Source organism: Pelodiscus sinensis, chromosome 1 (genome assembly GCF_052426305.1).
Source record: "Pelodiscus sinensis isolate ZL-2025 chromosome 1, ASM5242630v1, whole genome shotgun sequence".
Lineage (NCBI taxonomy): Eukaryota > Metazoa > Chordata > Testudines > Trionychidae > Pelodiscus > Pelodiscus sinensis.
The window spans coordinates 310,026,687-310,047,725 of NC_143052.1; the positions used below are offsets into that span (position 1 = coordinate 310,026,687).

General features: G+C 45.0%; 1 protein-coding gene across 12 annotated transcripts in view; it reads left to right on the top strand.

Moving 5' to 3' along the window:
- The window catches only part of FRY (FRY microtubule binding protein), a 349,943-nt gene that overhangs the window by 69,924 nt on the left and 258,980 nt on the right, over window positions 1-21,039 (top strand). Inside the window, exon 2 of one of the 12 annotated variants that reach the window (XM_089775557.1) lies at window positions 3,505-3,510. The exons of the other annotated variants lie outside the window; for them this stretch is intronic. Within the exon in view, the coding sequence (XP_089631683.1) occupies window positions 3,505-3,510 (6 nt within the window). The remainder of the gene's footprint in view (window positions 1-3,504; window positions 3,511-21,039) is intronic. 12 annotated transcript variants of the gene reach the window in all.

The following is a 21,039-nucleotide window of genomic DNA, read 5'->3' on the forward strand; positions in this document are numbered from 1 at the left end:
CAGGCCTGCCAGCCCAGAGCGAGCAGTCACTGCTCCTGACTCAGTGGCTTCAAAACATGAGCCAGCAAGCTACTGGCAGCCAGCACTCTACCGCTCCCCAGGAGCTGTCTGCCAGCTCCCAGGAGCCTGCCCCTGACCCAGTGGCCCCAAAACATGAGCCAGCAAGCTAGTGGCAGCCAGCCCTTCACCGCTCCCCAGGAGCAGTCTGTCAGCTCCCAGGAGCCTGCCAGGGGCTGGAGAAGGTGGGCGCCTTCCTGGTCCAGGGTGGAGATCATGGACCTTATTCAGGTTTGGGGGGGATGCCCCCAATGTCCATAATCTTCGCACTAGACGGAGGAATGTGGCCACCTATGGCAGGATAGCTGCTACCTTGGCCACCAAAGGCCACATGCGAATCCAGGAGCAGGTTTGCATGACAATCAAGTTTGTCCAGCGAGACCCCCAACCCTGAGCCCTGAGCTTCTCCTCCCCCTTCTTCCCTTTGCTTCCCCCTTCCAGCTCCCTCCTCCCAGGTTTCCCCCACCCCTCTCCCATCCTCTCTTCTCCCCTCTCCCGCTTCCTTTCCCCAGTCTCACCAGAGTTTCATTCACCCCTCCCCAGTTTTGTTAAATAAAGAGAGTCTGTGTTTATGAAAATACGTGTATTTTATTTGACATCAGGAAGGGGGTTAGGGAGAGGTAAGTGGAAGAACGTGAGGGAGGAATGAGGCACAAGCCCCCAGTGGGGCAGACCAGGGAGGCTTTTAGTGCTCCTCAGGGTGTAAGCTTTCCCTCAGGGCCTCCTGGATACTGACAGCCCCCCGATGGATGTCTGGATGGCAGCTGCAGAAAATGCAGCCAGGCTCACAGCAACGCGTCCAAGAGAAGCACCAGAGTGCCCAGGGACAGCTCCAGCTCCAGCTCCATGTTTCAGAGTGCTGTGGTATCCCAAGTGAGGGCAACCAGAGCACACAGAGACAAAATGCTTTGCTGTCCCTCATCAAGGTAGGTAAGCAAGCAGGAAAAGCTGAGAACTGGTTGTCCAGGGGGGTCCCTTTAAGCACAGGCCTCAGATAGCCTCAGGCAGCAGCCACACAAAATAACTCCTGACCTGATGCCCTGCCCGACTTGGTTCCGGCTGGCTTTAAATGTGATTCAGCGTGGACTCGCTATTTCAAAATAGCAAAATGCTATTTCAAAATGCATTTTGTGTGTAGACGCGTTATTTTGAAATAACATATTTCAAATTAAGTATTTTGAAATAAGATATTTTGAAATATAGTATAGATATACCCTAAAGTGCTACAGGACTTGTTTTTAAGGGTTTTTTTCCCCCACATCCCTAATGTGGACACATCCTTTGGCATGGTTTTTGAAGTATGAAGGGACATTAGAATCTTTAATGCATCTGACATGTAAATATCTAACAATGTCTGCTATATTAATGCTATATGGCTTTAAAAATATGATTGTCCTTAATCTTTCGGATGACATTGTAATCAAGAAACATATAGTATTATCTCCTACAAATATAAACAAACTTGTTTGTCTGAACAGTTGGCTGTACAGAAGTCAGACTTAGTGGACTAACAGGGCTCTAAAGTTTTACATTGTTTTATTTTTGAATGCAGTTATTTGGTACATAATTCTACATTTAAAAGCTAACTTTCATGATAAAGAGATTGCACTGCAGTACTTGTATTAGGTACATTGAAAAATACTATATATATATATATATTTTTACAATACAGGTATTTCTAATACAAAATAAATATAAAATGAGCACGGTACACTTCTTATTCTGTGTGATAATTGAAATAAAAATATTTGAAAATGTAGAAAACCTCCAAAAATACTTAGCTAAATCATTTTCTATTGTTCAACAGCAAAATTAAGTTTTAATAGCTTGATAGCCTTGGTATTTTGTCTTCACTGAAAATTATGTTCATATTGATATTTTAAATTAATATTTTTTTTAGTTACCAGAATGAAATTGAGCATCAGAACAATAGTATTAATGTCTGAAAGCCTAAAGTTTTCCACACCTAATTAACTGAGGAATTGTACATCTACGGGTTTGAATCCCATAGGACTATGTACATTTGCTTATTTTTATATGACATTTAAAATGCATTTTACAAATCAGCTTTGACCTAAGTGATTCTCTTTAATCCACAGTCTCTGACTTTTTTTAAAAAATGGGCCTTCTGCTGATTTTACTTGCATTTCACATGCCTGAAATTGTTTTCATTAGGCAAGGTAGGTGGAATTTGTATACTTATGGTACCTTTTTAGGGAAAGTGCATTTTCCCAAAAAAGTAGCTATGTAAAAAAAACTGATAATCCTTCTGAAAATGAACAAGTTAATCTCCTAGCGCACTCTCCAAATTTTCATTTTGGCTTTTAAATATTGGAAGTATCAGATGAACAAATTAAGGTGTCCCCAGAAAGTGCATGACACAAACTTCTGCAGAACTTTGATTCACAATACTATGGTTGTTACTCCTCATAGATATACTTATTTCTTTTCTGTTTCTCATGTATTAAGCCTACTCTTAAAAAGTCATAAACACATTGTACAGGTAGGTTCATCCCTATACATGTCTCACTTGGGCAGTCCTTTGGGAGTTCTTTTCTTAATATATCTACACAGTAACATTATTTCAAAATATCTAGCGATATTTCAAAATAATTTAGTCTGCGTCTACACAGCAGGCAGTTATTTTGAAATAATGTCAAAATACTGTCAAGCTGGGGGACTTCTTCCGACTCCTGCAATCCTCATTGTATGAGGAGTAAGGGAAGTCAGAGGAAGAGTGCTCTATTTTGAAATAAGTGCTGCGTAGATGCTCCCTATTTCAAAATAAGCTACGCATTTGATATAGCTCAATTTGCGTAGTTTATTTTGAGTTAAGCCCTACTGTGTAGATGCACCCTGGGTGTTTTAAATGTTCTTGTAATTGTGGTACAGGTTGTACCTCCCTAAATTTGCACTTTCTGGTCTGGCAACATCTATGGCCTTCCACTGCTGGCTGGGAGCCCTGCTAGGGCTGGAAGCTCAGTGGAGCCAGCAGCAGCGGGACTGGGGTGAATGTCCAGCAGCATGGCAGGCATCTGGTATCTGACAGCCTGGCCAAGGGAGCCCAAGACTGGTGGAAACAGGGCTGGAGCTGGCAGCAGAACCAGTGGTTGGGAGGGGTGGCAGGCTGAGAGGCTGGTGGCAGGGGACCCACCTTGGTGTGGCAAATTCCTTCGTTCGGGATTCTTTAGGTCCCAAGGGTGCCCGCCCAAGGTGGTCCAACCTGTATTACCTTCACTTTCTGCTGGAGGTTTCACTATTTGTTGCCACTAGGTGATATCAGATATTAGGAAAGAGGAAAGAGCAGCAGCCTTGGGAAATGTGGGTGTGGGAGGAGGAAACTAGACATGTGGGATTGCTGCTTCCCTTGAGAACTGGGAGCCCAGAATGAAGGTTTAATGTACCGTCACTGGATTTAGTATCCTAAAGAGAGAGGAGATTAACTAGTAAAAGGTGTGTACTTTTCATATTGGTGTTTAAACCATCTAAATTGGTATTTATGCTGTAAAAATATTCAGGGCAGGATTAAGAATCCGGGCCTTAAACACAGTCCCGTAGTGAAGCCCCTACTTGCTGACTTTGCTCTCATGTCAGTGCTATCACTGTCTGAATTGGTGAGAGATATATGCACTACTGCTCTTTGGTCAAGATGGGGACTCTCCTTGACTCAAAAACTGCTCCCTGTCTTCAGCCCTCATTTACCTGACACTCACCTTTGGTGGGGGAAGAGCCCTAGCTGCCACAGTCATCATGTATCTGTTGGACTTATTGCAGTGAGGGCCTTGTGCACACACACTGTCAGCTCTGGGTGCTCAAAATCATGGCTCGGGCTTCAAAAAAATCAAGGTTGGGTTTTTTTTTCCTGAAAATTTTCTGGCCTTTTAAAATGCTTCCAAGCTTTTCTCTGTAAATATAATGGCAAGAAACTTCCTTTTTTGTTAGTGAAAACTGGGACTCTTGTGCAATCTATTGATTCCAGCAACAGCTTTAAGTAATAAATCAAGTATCATGAGACTCACAAAACTGAGAGTTGGTGTCAGCTGTTCAAACCGCAGGTTTCATACACAGTAAAATGTATGAAATTGTCTGCAGACACAGCTGCATTGGTGACAATGAAGTCATGTTTCTGACCTTTTCTACACCACCCTGAGAATTAATTTAAAAAAAGTATTCTGATGTCATCACTTTTCTTCAGGAGCTGGGGCTCTAAGTGTGGGTCCATGCCCTTTTTATTTTTTGTTAGGGACCGAGTATGGTTATTTTTACTTTAATATGTCAAGGTCAATTTTGGTTATTTCCCACCTATTAGCAGTGTGGATTATCACCTACCAGGGGAGTGCTAGGGAAAGCAACCATGTAGGGATCATAAGCTATAGCAGCCAGATCATCACCATGCATTGATGTGTTGCCACATTTCTGGCATCTGTTTTCTGCTCCTAAGGAGTTCTAATAAAGACCTGACAGTCAGCACAATATGATCTGCTAAAAATAGCGCTTTGTGGGTATTGCGCAATGTAAATTATATGTTGTGACATCTGTTCTTCTTTTGTATTGTCGATAAAGGAAATATTCCAGTCTAAAATCTACATCCATCCATAACATTAGTCACAAAATAGCATGCAGCTACATACTCTGTTCTTTGGGCAAAATCCTGTACAGTTTTGTATGCAAGTCCTGGGTTTCAGTAAGCATGGATACCATGTGCATAATGCAAGGATGGATATTAGAATAGCTACAAAATAGCAGCCATATTTATTCAGAGTGGCGTCGTGAGGGGGAGGGGGGGCAGTTGCCTAGGATTGTCAGGTGTCTGGTTTTGAACCGAGCAGTCCAGTATTTGAGCTTTCTGTTCGGGAAACAAATTGAAAAAATATAAATGAGAAAATATAAATGTGCAGTATTTTCTAAATAAGATGTAATGTAGATTGTGATGTAATGCTAAGTATGTCCGGTATTTTTGGTGAAGCCATCTGGCAACCCTACTGTTGCCCTCGGGTGCCACTCTAGGGGGGGTGCCAATTTAGCTGCTGGGCCACTTGTTCCTTTTAGACAAGCTGCCGAGGCAAGGCTGGGCGGCGGGAGTAGGCACTTCAAAGGCCTGCCCGGGAACCCAGGGCCCATGGCTCAAGGAGCTGCTGCCACCCCTGTTGTGCAGTTCGGCTCAGTTTTGCCTTTGACCCCCTGGGTGCATAACATCCTCACTATGTCACTGATTACTCCTAAATTTTAATCTCTTAGAATTAGCATTTTGTGTTAACTGAAAATAGAATGCATACTAGTTTTCTGGTATGGTACTATGCTAACAGAGCAGTTTCTAGTGCAGGCCTGGGCAAAATGTGGCCCACCAAGACACTGGATCCAGTGAGGAGCCACAGAGGCAGTGAGGAGCGCCAGGCAGGCTCCCCTACTTACCCCGCGCGCTGCTCAGAAACGCGGCTGTGGGGCACTTTCTCTTTGAATCCAGAGGGGAAGGGAGAGGATTCGAATGCTGCTCCTGCCCCCAGCACAATCCCATTGGCCGGTTTCTGGACAGACTCTGCCCAATGGGAGCTGCCTGTTTGAATAACAGGCAGCCACAAAACACAACACTCCTGCTCGCTCACTCACTCAAGCACATGGCCAATCAAGCAGAAACTTTTTAAAAGCTCTGCAACCCTTTAGCTCTGCAGGCAGGCAGGCTGATAAGTCTCCTGGTGAGAACCTGCCTTTGGCACCTCAGCCCCTCCCTCCCCCAACCCTCTGCCCCACAGTCCTGTCCTGCTACTCCACATGCACCCATACCCTCTCCCAGATCTGGCACCCCAAGCTCCTGCTGGAGATCACAATCCCCTCCTACTCACAATCCCCCTCCTACATCCCAAAACCTGCGCCCCAGTTCCAGGTCACAATACCTCCTTCACCCAAACTCCCTCCCAAACCCCATTTTCCCTCCTGCACCCCAGTCCCTTTCCCCAAGCTCCTTTCTGCACCCAAGCTCCATCCCAGACCCTGTACCTCCTCCATTAATACCATGGAAGAGTGCAGCACTCGACTACTTTCCAAAATCTTGGGAGTGCCCCCCCCCCCATAAAAAATTATTGCCTACCCCTGTTTTAGTGCAAATGCCTTTAGCAGATATAGTGAACAAATGGCATTGTTCACTTTAAAGCAGTTCTGGCCCACGTTCTCCATTTAATAATTGTGAAAAATTACTGTAATTTGGATTTGTACTCTTATAAATATGAAAAAAACTCCATAGAATAAGTCCCTACTGTGAAAATGATATCTTCTAGTTTTCTGGAGACTATTCAGAACCTGCTGCCTTGGGATGGCCTTCTGAAGTGTTTCTTTGGAAACTATTTTTTGTAGAGAGACAAAAACACATTTTAGATTTTTAGATGATCATGAAGTATAAGAATTATTGTGAACTGGAAAAATTATTTAGGACACTAAGAGGGGATATGTATATACATACTATGACCATTGATGTTTATCATGCTTGCTTATACTACTTGTTATTTATTACTATTGTTAAGATTAGCTATTTGATGATATTTATAACCACCTCCTTCCCTTCAGTACAGCTGCCAGATACTAAAAGGACAGGATGCAGTCTGTTTATTTGATACATTATACATGTATTTCATTATGAAGAACACTTTCCTGATTGTGTTTTCAAACGTGTTATATATTCAGTATTAGATTTAAGCTGGATCTGGCAGGTTGAGGCCACTGCTTGGAGATTCCTTTCTGTAGCTCTAGGGAAATGACTTAGAAATAGAAAATATATATATAATTTTAAATTAAAACATTTCTGGTCTTCATAATATATCATTTTCTATCTTTGTGAGATTGTCATGTCTAATAAATACAGGGGCAGATACACTCCTGGGCCACAAGTGCACATTGCTCATCATGTGCTCATGGAGTAGCTACACTGAAGAAATGTTGAAATAGTAGATATCTTAGCTAGGTTGATACCATCTCTTCTGCAGCTAGTCCTGTTCTCTTCTACCCACCACTGGCTGATTCCTGCCCTCTGCTCCCTCCTCTGCCCCCTGGTCAGTGGGTTTGTGCATAGAAGACTTTCTGCCAGTAGAGAAAACCCTACTTTAACCAAGGGGTAAATCAGATTGATTGGTCTTAAGATTCCTAATATTTCTCAGCTATAGTTCTGATAAAGATTTTTTATTAAAAGATTAATTTTGGGCATAAAACAACTTAATACAATTAAGATCTCAGGATCTTAAATCCACCATTCAGTTCCTGAATTCGTAAAGAGGTATTTTAGTGAAATCCAAAATGCAAACAAAAGAACACTTGATATACCCGTCTGTCTATATAGGAAAATAATTATATCAGCATAAATGTTTTAATTTTCAGTAACACTACTGAAAATTATTGATGTCAACAGAGGTATTTAAATAATTAATCTATTTACAGTCTATGCACCTGTGTACATTTAGGATGTTCAGTACACGTCCTGGAAACTGGGTCTGGTACTTTGAATACTCTGATGTGTTTTAGCAATTTGCAAAACAACTTAATCTGGATCCAGACTGCCAGTTAGTAGGTGAGAGCTCTCAGAAGACCTTTATACAGGCAGTCCCCGACTTACGCGGTTCCGACTTATGTCGGATCCGCACTTACGAACGGGGCTTTCTCACCCCGGAAGTCGGGGCGAGAAAGCCCCGTTCGTAAGCTGCTCCGGTGCCCCTGGTCTGCTGGAGACCGTCTCCAGCAGACCAGGGGCACCGGGCGGGTTCCCGCGCTTCTGAGGCTTTGCCAGAGCAAAGCCTCAGAGGCGCGGGGAACCGCCACTGCTGCCGCTTCAGTCTGGGTGCCTGTGGTCTGCTGGGGACGGTCCACAGCAGACCACAGGCACCCAGATTGAAGTGGCAGCAGCGGCGGTTCCCCACGCCTCTGAGGCTTTGCTCTGGCAAAGCCTCAGAGGCGCGGGACCCCCCCCCCCGCGGCTGTGGCTTCAGTCCGGGAGCCTGTGGTCTGCTGGGGACCGTCCCCAGCAGACCACAGGCTCCCGGACTGAAGCTGCAGCCGCGGCGGGGTCCCTCGCCTCTGAGGCTTTGCCAGAGCAAAGCCTCAGAGGCGCGGCACCCCGCTGCCGCTCTGCTCCCCGTGTCCTTGGTCTGCTGGGGGGGGGGGGCAGCGCAGCTAGTGTGCTCCCTCCCCCCCCCCAGCAGACCAGGCTTTTGTTTTGGACTCTGGGGCAGAGCAGCTGGGGCGCTGCCGATTGGTCCTGCAGTGCCCGCTCTGGGCACTACTCGACCAACCCGGCAGCACCCCAGCTGCTCTGCCCCAGGTCCTGATTCAGCCGCTGCTGGTCAGTTTCAGCAGCGGCTGAATCAGGACACCTGGGGCAGAGCAGATGGGGTGCTGCTGGGTTGCTCCAGTAGTGCTGAGGAGCGGCGCTACTGGAGCAACCCAGCAGCACCCCAGCTGCTCTGCCCCAGGCGTCCCCAAGTCAGCTTCTGCTGAAACTGACCAGCGCTGACTACAGGAAGCCCCAGGCAGAGTTGCTCTGCCCCGGGCTTCCTGGAATCAGCTGCTGATCAGTTTCAGCAGCAGCTGACTTGGGGACGCCTGGGGTTCTTAAGTTGATTCTGTATGTAAGTCAGAACTGGCGGTCAGTTTCAGCAGTGTCTGAATCTGGACGCCAGTTCCGACTTACATACAGATTCAACTTAAGAACAAACCTACAGTCCCTATCTTGTACGTAACCCGGGGACTGCCTGTAGTGTTGCCTGGCTGCACTGAATTGCTCCAGCTCAACTGACAGTTACAGGCTTGATGGAGGAATTAAAGGATGAAATTCTATGGCCTGTGTTATGCAGGAGGTCAGAGTAGATCATCAAAATGGTCCCTTCTTGGTTTTAAAACTGTGAACCAGTATCATAAGAAGCAGAGCTTCTTGTAATTAGTAACCAGAGTCCTTAAAAATGCTTAATAATGTTGTTTCTGGAGCAGACAAATAAATAGCTCAGCACTAAAAAGTACTTTTTCATAGAAATTACATTGTTTAAATTACCGTAAAAAGTTTCTTCTCTGTTTTCTGGCCATCTCTGGGGTGAATGTATGTGTGCGCACACTCTTGGTATTGCTATTTGTGAGTAATGCACTAACTCCAAACTCATATCAATTAAATTTTATACCATACTGTACTGTCATGTGTTCCTACGTGTAAAATGCAGTTGGGATCACACAGTATTAGGCTGACATGTTTACTAATATTTGCATGCCTCCCAATAGTCATGGGTTTTGTGGGACTGTCCTGCTTTGACACTTCCCCCCCCCCCCCCCCGATATTTTCTGTTCTGGTTGAAACAGCTCCTGTCCTAGAAAGCTCTCTGGGCTCAGTTCCCCACCAAATGAGTTATAAGATCAAGAAGACATATTCCTGCACATCCAGAAATATAATTTATGCAATCGTGCTGAAAGTGTCCGTCCGCTATGTTCATTGGACAAACATCTCAGACACTTCGCCAAAGGATCAATGCCCACAAAACAGATATCAGACAGGATCACAAAGAAAAAACAGTTTCTTGCCATTTCAACCAGAAAGGACATTGTCTCAATGACTTGATTACCTGCATCCTGCTTCAAAGACCTTTTAAGACTTCACTTCAAAGAGAATCCTCTGAACTGTCATTCATGCTTAAATTCGACTCTTTACACTCAAATTTGAATAAAGGTGCTAATTATCTTATCCATTACAAAGATAGCTTCCCCAATTATCACGTCTAATATCATTAGCTCACATACATTTACCTCCCCCCCTTTCCGCCCCCCCCCATCCCCCTTCTGTTCTGAAATTTGATTTTTCCTTTTCATGTGCGTTCATTTTTTTAAATTGTATCCTTTGGTATATATAGTTGTGACAATTTTCTTTCACTATTTGATCTGAGGAAGTGGGTCTGGCCCACGAAAGCTCATCACCTATTAAATCATCTTGTTAGTCTTTAAAGTGCTACACAGTCCTGTTTTTTGTTTCATCTGCACCAGACTAACACGGCTACATTTCTACCACTATTCCCCACTCCAGGTATTGCAACCTGGATCTGAGCACACAGCTCACAGCACCATGCAGATTTGGGCCCACCTCCAGTGGTGCTGTGACTTCAAGTGCCAGGAGCCAGGTCACAGCCCACAGAGTGATGAGCTGAACCTTGTTAGCCCCATGGGACAGGAGAGAGAGCAGCCTCTGCTGAGGGATGAATGGGGCAGGGTTCGTACCGCAACTGCCCTCCCCCAGGCCTGCCATCACTTGATCTCTCCTTCCCCACCTCCAATTACTCCCTTGGAGCAGGACTTTTCCTGCTTTAACCCCTGGAAATATTTGAAGACGTAAGTGCAGAGTTCCAGTTAGGGTTGCCAGATGGTGCAACCATAAATACCGAACCCACACCCCCTCCCTCCCAAAAAAAACAGTAAAAAAATTCTGTTGGAAAAAAAACGAGGGGGGGGGGAACAAAGTTGTTGAGGAAAAAAAGACAGCAGTTATTAAGGAAAAAAAATCAGCATGGCCCCTTTAAGAAGAGGCTTTTTTTGCTGGCAGCCAATTTGTTTTTGTGTTTTGGCCACAAGACAAGCCCCTGCGGAACCAGGTAAGGGGGTGTCCGGAGGGCCCGGTGGAAGGTTGGGGGGAGGGGCTGGGCCCGGTTACTGAGTGTGTCGTAGGGTTGCCAGGTGTTTGGTACTTTCGCCTCCTGGCAGGGAAAACCCCCCAGAAAATACCGGACATTTTAGGTGTCCAGTATTTTCTGAATTTTTTTACCGGACAGGAGGCGAAAATTCCGGACTGTCCGGGTCAATACCGGACACCTGGCAACCCTAGTTCCAGTGTGCCAAAACTGTACTTTTACTTTACTCCTAAAACTAAAATGCTAAATCAAAACAACATACAGTTCAGTGGGGGAGGGGGAAAGGGCATGTTTTTTTCCCAAGCAAAAAGCAGTAATGTGGTTTAGTGCTGAAACTGAATTCTTACTGTAACAGGAAAACAGTCTTGCACTGTTGGAGCAGTTTTAACTTCATAACAATTTCATTCTGTACTGATGATTCATTTTCAGCTTTCAAATTAGTTGGTATATAGTGATAACTCTCCTGACCTGTATAGAGAGGTTCAGGCAAAGGTCATACATTAGTGACCTGTTGGAACCCAAAGAATAAGGTGTCACTGAGCACTATAATTGATATAGGTCAAATTCCATGTCCAGAAACTGAATTCAGCAAGTGCCCAGGTCAGTCCTGCTCCCCGCCGGCCAATTTGCTCACCCCTCTCCTTCCTGGCCGGCCGGTTCTCCCTCACTTCCCCACCTGATCTTCCCTGGCCAGTCCCCCTGCACCCTCCCCAGCTCTGCTTCCTGCCAGCCTGTTCCTCTTCCTGATCTCCCCCAGCCAGCGCCGCTGCACCCCTGCCGCCAGCTGTGTTTCCTGCCCCCCCTTCCTCCCAGCCAGTCCCGCCCCCTCCCGGCCAGTCCCCCTTCCCCCGATATCCTACGGCCAGCCCTGTTCTGCCCGACCCTCCCCTGCCCAGGACCAGCCCTGCTTCCCATTGCCCCCCCCCCCATCTCCCCTGGCCAGCTCCGTTGCCCCTCCCCCCCTGCTAGCTGTTTCCAGGTCCCCCCTTCCCAGTCAGCACCGCTCCCTTCCTGGCTGGTCCTCCCTCCCTTTCTCCCCCCCCCCCCCATGAAGTGTGTCCCGTGATTTTTTTTAAAATGATTACCTGGTAACCCCTAGCAATGATCCAGGTTCTTGGCATCTTTTTTTTTTTCCCCCAACAACTTTGGTCCCCCCCCCTTTTTTTCCTTCAACAAATTTTTTTCCTGGTGGTCTTTTTTGGGGGGGAGGGGGAGTGTTCGGTATTTTTGTTTCAGCCATCTGGCAACCCTACCTGCAGCTGGGCCATGGTGAGGCTTGGTAGTTGATCCCCTGGCAAGGTGCAGAGCTGAGCTGAGGCTGGTGATGTGGGCAACAGCCGGGGATGGAGACAGGGGTGCTGCTGGGGGCAGGTCCGGAGCAGAGCTGGGGACTGCATGGTGCTGCCTCCCTGTTCTGTAGGGTTTGCCTAGGCCCCCATCATACCTTTCCACACTTTGGGGACCTTTGATTTAAATGAATGTAATATACTGTAAGATGCTGCATCAATGAGCTCCCAAATTTTAATGAGATAAAAGGTGCTGCTTTTTAAAGTACATACTGAATCAAAAGGAAAATATATAACTTGTGAGGTCAGGATTTCTAAGTATGTCATAATGCCATATACTGCAATTGTTATGCTTAAACGAAGCACACGAGATCTTTTATAGGGGAAAAGTCAGTACGCCGCATTTATTTGAGAATACAGCAGTTGCATATGCTTTTCAGTCATTTACACACAAACACCATACTCACACGCAGTCCCACCAGTCGATGTAATAGTTACCAGTCCAGAGTCTGGATCAATCTAGTGACCAGTCAGATTGATCACAGAGGGGGAGCCGGGCTCTGTCGGTCGATCTATCTAATGCTCCTGGAGTTAGTGGCAAGACGAACCCAAAGTTCCATAGCAAGGCATCCTGCATTTATAATCCTTTCCTCTGTTGAAGTCTATCTGCTCATCAGCCCTGCTGGAATGCTCCAGCCAGCAGGAAAGGCAAAGCACCCCCCTGTGTTTTGGAAGGAGATCAGTCAACCTGCTGCTTCCACTCCCTTCTGTGCGGCCCTCCTCCCCCCACCCCACAGGACACTGCCAGGTATATGGTTAACATTGATGACTGGACACTAAAAATCCAGTTACTACAGGAACCTGGGCCAGCCATAGGTGTAATCTGAGCAGTTATTGCTGCCCACCCGCCAGCATCTGTTGCCCCTAGTTTCTCTGGCAGGCTGCTCTACTATGATGCCTCCAGGGTCCTAGTACCTATAATCATCATTTTCTGTGTGTGCTGGGTTCCATTTCTGGACAATCAACGAGTGCCTGGGTGGGGGAGCCCAAAGAGGGTGGGAGTGGTAGAGGCAGTGGGGAAAGAAGAGGGATAATATATGACATAGGAGACTGGGATAAGGATATGGAGCTGGGAGCAGTATGGAGAAGAATGGTTATGGGGGGGCTTAACATGCTCCAGGCTGCAGCATGCCCTGGGCTGCCTGCAGCAGATACAGACTGCCTGCCCATCCCCTATGGCCATTTCCAGATACTAATGTGAGATCAAATTAGCAGTTGATGTTTTGACTTAAACTAGCAAATTAAGATGCTCTTGGTAGGCATTTACCAGTGTTCAAATGAACAATAGTATGTCTATTTCAATCACACTACTGTCAGATAGCAAATACTAAAATTTATTTTTTTGTGGATACACAGGTAGTGTATGTATATATTGCATGGATGCAGCCCACATAACACAAAGAGAGCTGTACATATGGCTCACAGTGTGAAATAGGTTGAGAACTGTTGATTTAGATCAGTGTTTCTCAAAATGATCCGTGAAACCACTTTGAGAAACCTGTTAATTGGCCGTGCGGGTTTGTTTATTTACTGGCACCACAGCCACGGAGCCTCACAGCTCCTATTGGCTCCGTTTCACTGTTTGTAGCCAAGGGGTGGGGCTGGGACTGGGCTGCAATCACTTTGCGGACCACTGTGAGAAACATGGATATAGATCAGTCCATCCTGTGAGGTTGTGAATGAATTGCAGAATTGTGCAGAACCCCAGACCTTTCCCTGTTCTGCAACAGGGCCTGCTGAGCATAAATCTTTGGATTCAAAAGATAGTTACCAGCCTGATGGAGCAGGCCTTTAATCATTTTCTTGCTGGCCTTATTGATTGAAAGGCTGACTGGAGGTGAGGTTCCCTCTCTTTTCATTAAACTTTTGCCCTTAAAGTGGATCTGCTCTGAACACTGGCTTCAAGTGGAGGCAGGAGTGAAAGTTCTGTTCCTTGTCTGAGTCGTCTGTAGGAAAGCTTGCTCAGGAAACTCCAGTTGAGGCTGGGTAGGAGGCCAAATTGGAACATGGGAAAGGGTCCATTCCGAAGAGCAGCCCAGCAGGGGACCATGGCTAGATGGGAGAATGGAGCAATGTAGGAAATGGGAGAAGGATGGAATCATCACTTGGGCTATGTCTACACTAAAGGGTTTTGCCTGCAGAGAGTATGCTAATGAAGCGCTCATTAGCAGTTGTTGTGCTGTCATTAGCATATTCTGTATGCGAGGCTTTTTGCGCAAAAACAAGCAGTGTAGACATGTCCATTTTACGCAAAAACTCCCTTTTGCGCAAGATCCTTATAGCTCAAAAAAAGGAGGGATACAGATCTTACGCGAAAGGGAGTTTTTGCGCAAAATGGACCCGTCTACACTGCTTGTTTTTGCGCAAAAATCTCTTGTGCAAAAAGCCTCAGGCACAGAATATGCAAATGACAGTGTAACAAACGCTAATGAGTGCTTCATTAGCATACTCTTTGCCAGCAAAACCCTGTAGAGTAGACATAGCCTTGGAGAAATGGGGGAGAGACATTAAAAGATGAGGAACTGGAAAACCAGATGGTTTTGGTTTGGTTTGTTTTTCCCAGGTGATGAGGGCAAACTATTTGCTCTGTGGAAGGGAGATGGAGAGAAAAGTAATGTGTTTAATGCTGGGGAACATACATACTTTTTTTCTTTAAGTTTGATCGCATAAATCAGCTCAGACAGACAAAAGTGTTAACATGACCTTGTCAGTGAACATCTCTGAACAATTATACAAAGTTTGAGAATTTGAGCAGAGACCCCAGACTGCTTAATTCCATGGCAAACACACCATTAAAAATCTTGTTAACCTTTTATTGAAAATATAGGGGGGAAAGAGCCAAGTCTGATGAGGGCATCTTTCAGAGCCAGTTAGTGTTGAAATGGGAAGTAGAAGTAAGGCTTTTATTCTAGCCATATCCCTTCTTCTTTTCCTTTAACAGAGTGAGAGAGTTAGAATTTAGAGAGGTTTTTCTTAAAAGAAAACGATCCTTGTGGAAAAGAGAAATGAGATGGGCTGAAGCTGTTGTCAAAGTCTAATCTCATTTTCTTGAAGTCAGAACAGGACAAACACCCACAAATGGGAAGAGAAAAGAACATCAAAGGTAGCAAATGCAGTTTCTGTCTCTGGTGCTCACTGTTACTCACTGATGGAAAAACATTGGTACTGCACATAGTTTTATTAACTGCTCTGAGCATTGATGAATTTGTACCAGCATCCAGCTGTTCAGGGCATTGATTTTTAGTTGCGTGTCTGGTTATAGGCTACAGTACTGTTGCAGAATATTCAGCCTGGGCTTGCTACGCCAAACTCTAATTTAAGGGAAAAGGGGAGAGATGAGAAAGAGAAGAAATAAGGTGGGGAAGGCTTAAAGATGCAAGAGTCTCACATCCCAGGTCAGGGGTGGGCAAAAGGGCCTTCCCGGGATGGATCTGGCCTGCCAAGCAAGTTGATCCAGCCTGTGGAGGCCCTGCTGCTCCCCCGTCCCAGGCCAATTAGAGCCTGGGGGTGGGGGAGCGTGCAAAGCTTCCTCCCATCCTGCCAGGAGCACGTAACACTTTGAAGCGCCGTGTGCTGTGCGCGAGGTGGGAGGGGACATCACACACTCCCCCGCCCCCAAACCCTGATTGGCCTGGGGGTGGGGGAGCTGCACAAAGTCTCCTCTGCCCTCCCCCTGCTCTGCAAGGAGCATGCAGCACTTCAAACACATACGCTTGCGCAGGGTGGGGGTAGGGTGAGGGAAGCTTCATGCAGCTCCCCAGGCCCTGATTGGCTTGGGGATGGGGAGAGTGCGCAAAGCCTCCTCTTGCCTTGTGAAGTGCACGTGGCACTTTGAAGTGCTGTGTGCTCCAGGCAGGGCGGGAAGAGGCTTCGCTCGCTCCCCCACCCCCAAGCCCTGATTGGGCTGGGGGTGGGAGAGTGTGCAAAGCCTCTTCCTGCCCTGCCAAGGGCATGGGTGCCTAATGGAAAGGGGGGTCAAAGGGGCTCTTCCACCCCCAGATCAATCATGGTCTGGGGATAGGGAAGCCCAGAAGAATCCAGGGCCTGCCCTTTCCGGTTTAGTCCCCGCCCCTTCTGGGGCAGCTTGGGGCCACTTCAAAAATTATTGCCCACTCCTGTCCTAGATGGTAGTTGGGATTTTGCTGCAGCTGACACAAGTGGCAGTGTCATCTGGGTGCTCCTTGCTGGCCCAGTCTAGTCAAGACATCTTTCAGGATCAGGATGATGAAGGCCCAGTGATGTCATGGTGGGTCCAGAGTTCAAGAAAACAAGTGGGGGTAGGAGCCATAATGGTGAAACTTGCTTCTTCAGATCCACTCAACTTCCAGACAGTTCACTAAGTGCTTGTCTGGGCATTAAACACTACAGTGGCATAGCTGCAGCACTTCACTAGAGACAGTTCCTACGCCAAAGGAGGGGTTCTCCCATCAACATGGGTAATCCATCTCCCCGAGGGCGGTAGCCAGGTTGACAGAAGAATTCTTGTGTTGGTTTAGTACTGTCTGCACAGTGACTTAGGACAGTGTCACTAAATTGCTCAGCAGGGAATGGATTTTTCCACACCCTCTGTGCAATCTAGCTGGGGTGATCTAATTTTCTAGTGTAGGCCAGCCCTAAGTTTAAGAACCTCATAGAAGAATGATGGGTGCAGTACTCCTACTTCCCATTATTCTGCTGAGACAGCCATTTTGGTCCATTCATTTCAGGTCCTGCACTCCCCTTGTGTTGAGACTGTCTGGCAAATAAGTCCTTGAGTTAGTAACAAAAGACAGGACTATGCAGCACTTTAAAGACTAACAAGATGGTTTATTAGGTGATGAGCTTTCGTGGGCCAGACCCACTTCCTCAGATCAAATTGTGGAAGAAAATTGGCATGACCATATATACCAAAGGGATACAATAAAAAAAAAAAGTGAACACATATAAAATTGACAAATCAGATTTTAGAACGGTGTGTGTGTGTGGGGGGGAGGGGGGGAGATTAGTGTCTATGAGATAATGATATTAGGGGTGATAATTGGGGAGCTATCTTTCTAATGGGTAAGGTAGCTAGCATCTTTGTTAAGGCCCATTCGTAAAGTGTCAAATTTAAGCATGAATGACACTTCTGAGGTTTCCCTTTGTAGTCTGGTGTTTAAGTCTCTTTGAAGTAAGATACCTGTAGTGAGGTTGTTGAGACAATGCCCAGTCTGGTTGAAATGAGAAGAAACTGTTTTTTCTTTGTGAAACTGTCTGTCTGATTTGTGGGCATTAATTCTGTGGTGAAGTGTCTGAGAAGTTTGTCCAATATACATAGCAGACGGACACTGTTGGCACATGATGGCATAAATTATATTTCTGGATGAACAGGAATATATGTTCTTCAAGATCAAGATCCCCCAATTATCACCCCAATATCATTATCTCATAGACACTAACCTCCCCACTTCCATCCCCCGCACACCTTCTCTGTTCTGAAATCTGATTTGTCAATTTTATGTGTTCACTTGTTTTTGATTGTATCCCTTTGGTATATATGGTCATGCCAATTTTCTTCCACAGTTTGATCTGAGGAAGTGGGTCTGGCCCATGAAAGCTCATCACCTAATAAACCATCTTGTTAGTCTTTAAAGTGCTACATAGTCCTGTCTTTTGTTTCAGCTACACCAGACTAACACGTCTACATCTCTATTACTATTCTACTTGAGTTAGTAAGGCTTTTTGTTTAGACTCATCCAGTCCTTTGCATCCTTTTAGTGCATTTCAACATTTGTTATAGGTCACTGGAACATTATATAAACTCTTAACTTCCTGGCAATTGAAGTTGCCCTGGGAATAGGCATGGATGAGGCCCCAACTGTTAAAACAGTTCCTAGTCTTGTTAACTATCACTATTAATTGGATTTGTAGCCAAGAGAAAGTCAGACATAAAATGCCCAAATCTGTCTTCAAACTGTCAGATTCCCATCTCTAGCCCATTTCAGAATGTGTGTCTGTTGTAGGAGTAATGGGAGAAAGATCCCAGAACTTTCCTTGTGAGTCCAGATAAAAATAAAATGAAAGGTGTGCCCCAAAGTCTCATACAACATTACTGTTTCCTAGTTTTTGTCCGACCCCCTGCTGTATTTGTCACATTACTAGTGATAGGAGCTTTCCTGTTAAGTTGTCTCAAACTACTCCTTCCCCCTCAGCCTTGGTTGGGATGGAAAATCATACGTCATCTCACTTGGGCCAAAAAGAGAGAAATATGAGTAGCAGCAGGAGCGTATTTAGGCTGGAGCTGTAAACCTACAATGAGCAGCCACTTTAAGGAACAATCATTGATTTCAGTAAATATACCACAGAGACTTAAGATCTGATTCTCCATTGCCTTGTACCCAGACACAAATTAAGATTTACTAAGACCCTGGGCACAAAGAACATTTGGGTCCCTCCCTATTCCTGGGCCCCACCCTATGTGTTTCCCTTTTCCCTCAAGATTCCTGGACCATCCACCTGCCCCAGACAGTGCACTCTGGGGGACAGGGTGATGGGCTGGAAAAGAAGCTCAGGCCAGCTTTCTGAAGGGTCTTCTCCTGTGGAATGGGGGAGAGGACCTTAGGCCAGCTTGATATGGAGAGAATATGCTTTCCTTACCATAGCCTGGCTTCAGCTTCTGGCCTAGCCAAGGGATGGGACCTCAGAGGGAAGAAGAAGAGCAGGGCAGTGGAACTTTGGGGGAGAGTAGGAGCAAGAGATGGAGACACAGTTCTGACATTCTTCTGAGGACTCCCAAAATGATGAGGACCCTGGGCACTGGATAATCTACCACTGTAAAACCCTGTGTAGTCCTTCGTGTATGTGCAAAGTGGGTCTGAAAGTACTAGTGATGCAAGTTTGTGGCGAATTCAGATTCATTAGCATGTTATGCACATTTTGGACATACGTAACTGATTTGTTAGCATCTTATGCTCATTTTAGATATATGTAACTTCATTGGGAGCAAATTCATAGCCACTAGACATAGGCTGTGTTTTCCCAGTTGCATAATGAGAAGGGGGGAAAAAAACTTCAGGGTCCTGTGGTGAATTCTCTTCAGCTATTTGGAATTCCTTTTCTCCACCTTGGAACAGGGGAAACAGTCATAAATATTACTCTGCTGTGTAACTAGATCCTCCTTCTAGATAACCAGGTTGCATTACAAATCTTGAAACAGACTTCAGATATTTGAAGCTGTACTTGAAATTTTCTTTTGGAGAAAAGCATTTTGAATAAGACCCTCGCTCCCTCCAAAAAGTTACGTATACTAGATGCTGTCAATCCAGAAAGGCAGACATGATCCGTGCCCAGAAGAATTTACATTATACTTTGAAACAAGACACAACAAATGAATGTAAGAAACTGTAGGTGCAAAGTAAAAAAGGGAGGATGCGAGTAATTGTAATAAGATCATATAGCTAGCTTGTTTACCTGTGTGCACAACTTGATAGTTCCAAATAAGGTGAAAGTGTTTTTAAAAATAATTATTGATAGGTATATATCATCTCAATTTACCCATCATTAGATATCTGATTTCTTGGAATGTTTGCCTCAAATATAGATCTTGAGGAAAAGGTACTAGCAATACCCTCAGGAATTAGCCTTAATGAGTAAGGCTTACTGGTTAAGGGCTGGGGCACACCATGGACAAGGGCTGGTTAACCAATTAAACAAGACAGAGGCTGTTTAATCAATTAAACGGGATTTTACATCCCTAATTTCATGCTTAAGGTCAGTATTGTAGGAAAGTGCATAGGTGTTTGGAACAACACAGGAATTGGTATGCTGGATCAGACCCAGGCTCTTCATGACCAATAGCCTAATTTTCTAAGAATAATCCATTCCAGAAGTAATAGAAAGATGCAACACACCTACATTTGGTCTAACAGTGAACTTTAATAGATAAATATTGGCTCACGCTCTCAAGCAGAGGGTTTAATGTCCTTTCCAAAAGTTTTGATAACATTCACTATTTGTGAGAAGCAGACAAGTGGACATCTGAGGCTGGCATGGTGATGGGTGAAGCAAAAGGGGCAACTCAATCAGATAAATTATTTTGTTGGAGAATATAGTAGCTAGACTTCTAAGGTATGAATGTCACAATAGGTCGGTCAGAAAGGAAGAAATGTTAACAATTAAGAAAACAAAAGGGGAAAAGTTTTTAAAAAAGAATGAACCGATCAAGTAATATATAAGAAGAGCAAAATGATGTAAGGTTTGGATTCTTCAGAAATTAACATAATGAGATTTTTGTGATTAAAGAATTTAATAAAAATTGAAAGGAAAACAATACTAGTTTATGGGTACATCACACACAAGCCTATTCTCACATGAAAATAACTTTCCAGGAAGCTAAGTAGGGTGAAGAGCAGTGAGACTGTGCTACTTATATAACATTATGCCTGTTGATCCAAGTAGGCTATGTAAGCTCTGCCAACTGTAGCTGCAGAATCTGCAGCCAATTTTGTATGAGGGCTTGTACTTTTTTTGGTACATCACCCAAGCCTACTAACAGGTAAACTGCAACATTTAACCTGGGTTTATAGCAGGGGTGCCCAAACTTTTTCAAAGAGGGCCAGATTTGATGAAGTGAACATGCGTGAGGGCCGACCATTTTGCTGACATTCTTTGAACCATTAAAATTAAATGCAAATTAACTATTTTATGCAAAGTTTATTGCAAACGGCATACTTTTCATTTTGTTACATGGATGACAAATCTAAACAGGTGTTAAATCACTCTGCCTTTCATATCTGAAGGCCAGATGAAAAAAAAATCCAGGAAGCTGAAATATATGTCAGGAACATTGTAAAGTACATTACATATTATTGGTAATAAAGGTTGTCTGTCAACTTTTAAGTTCAAAAAATATGAACAGGAACATAACACCAAGTATACATGTTGTGTCCAAATATATTTATAACTGATTTAGACCAACTGACATTAACTGAGATTTTACAATGTATTCATCTCAATACATATGGATTCGTTGGGGGCCATAA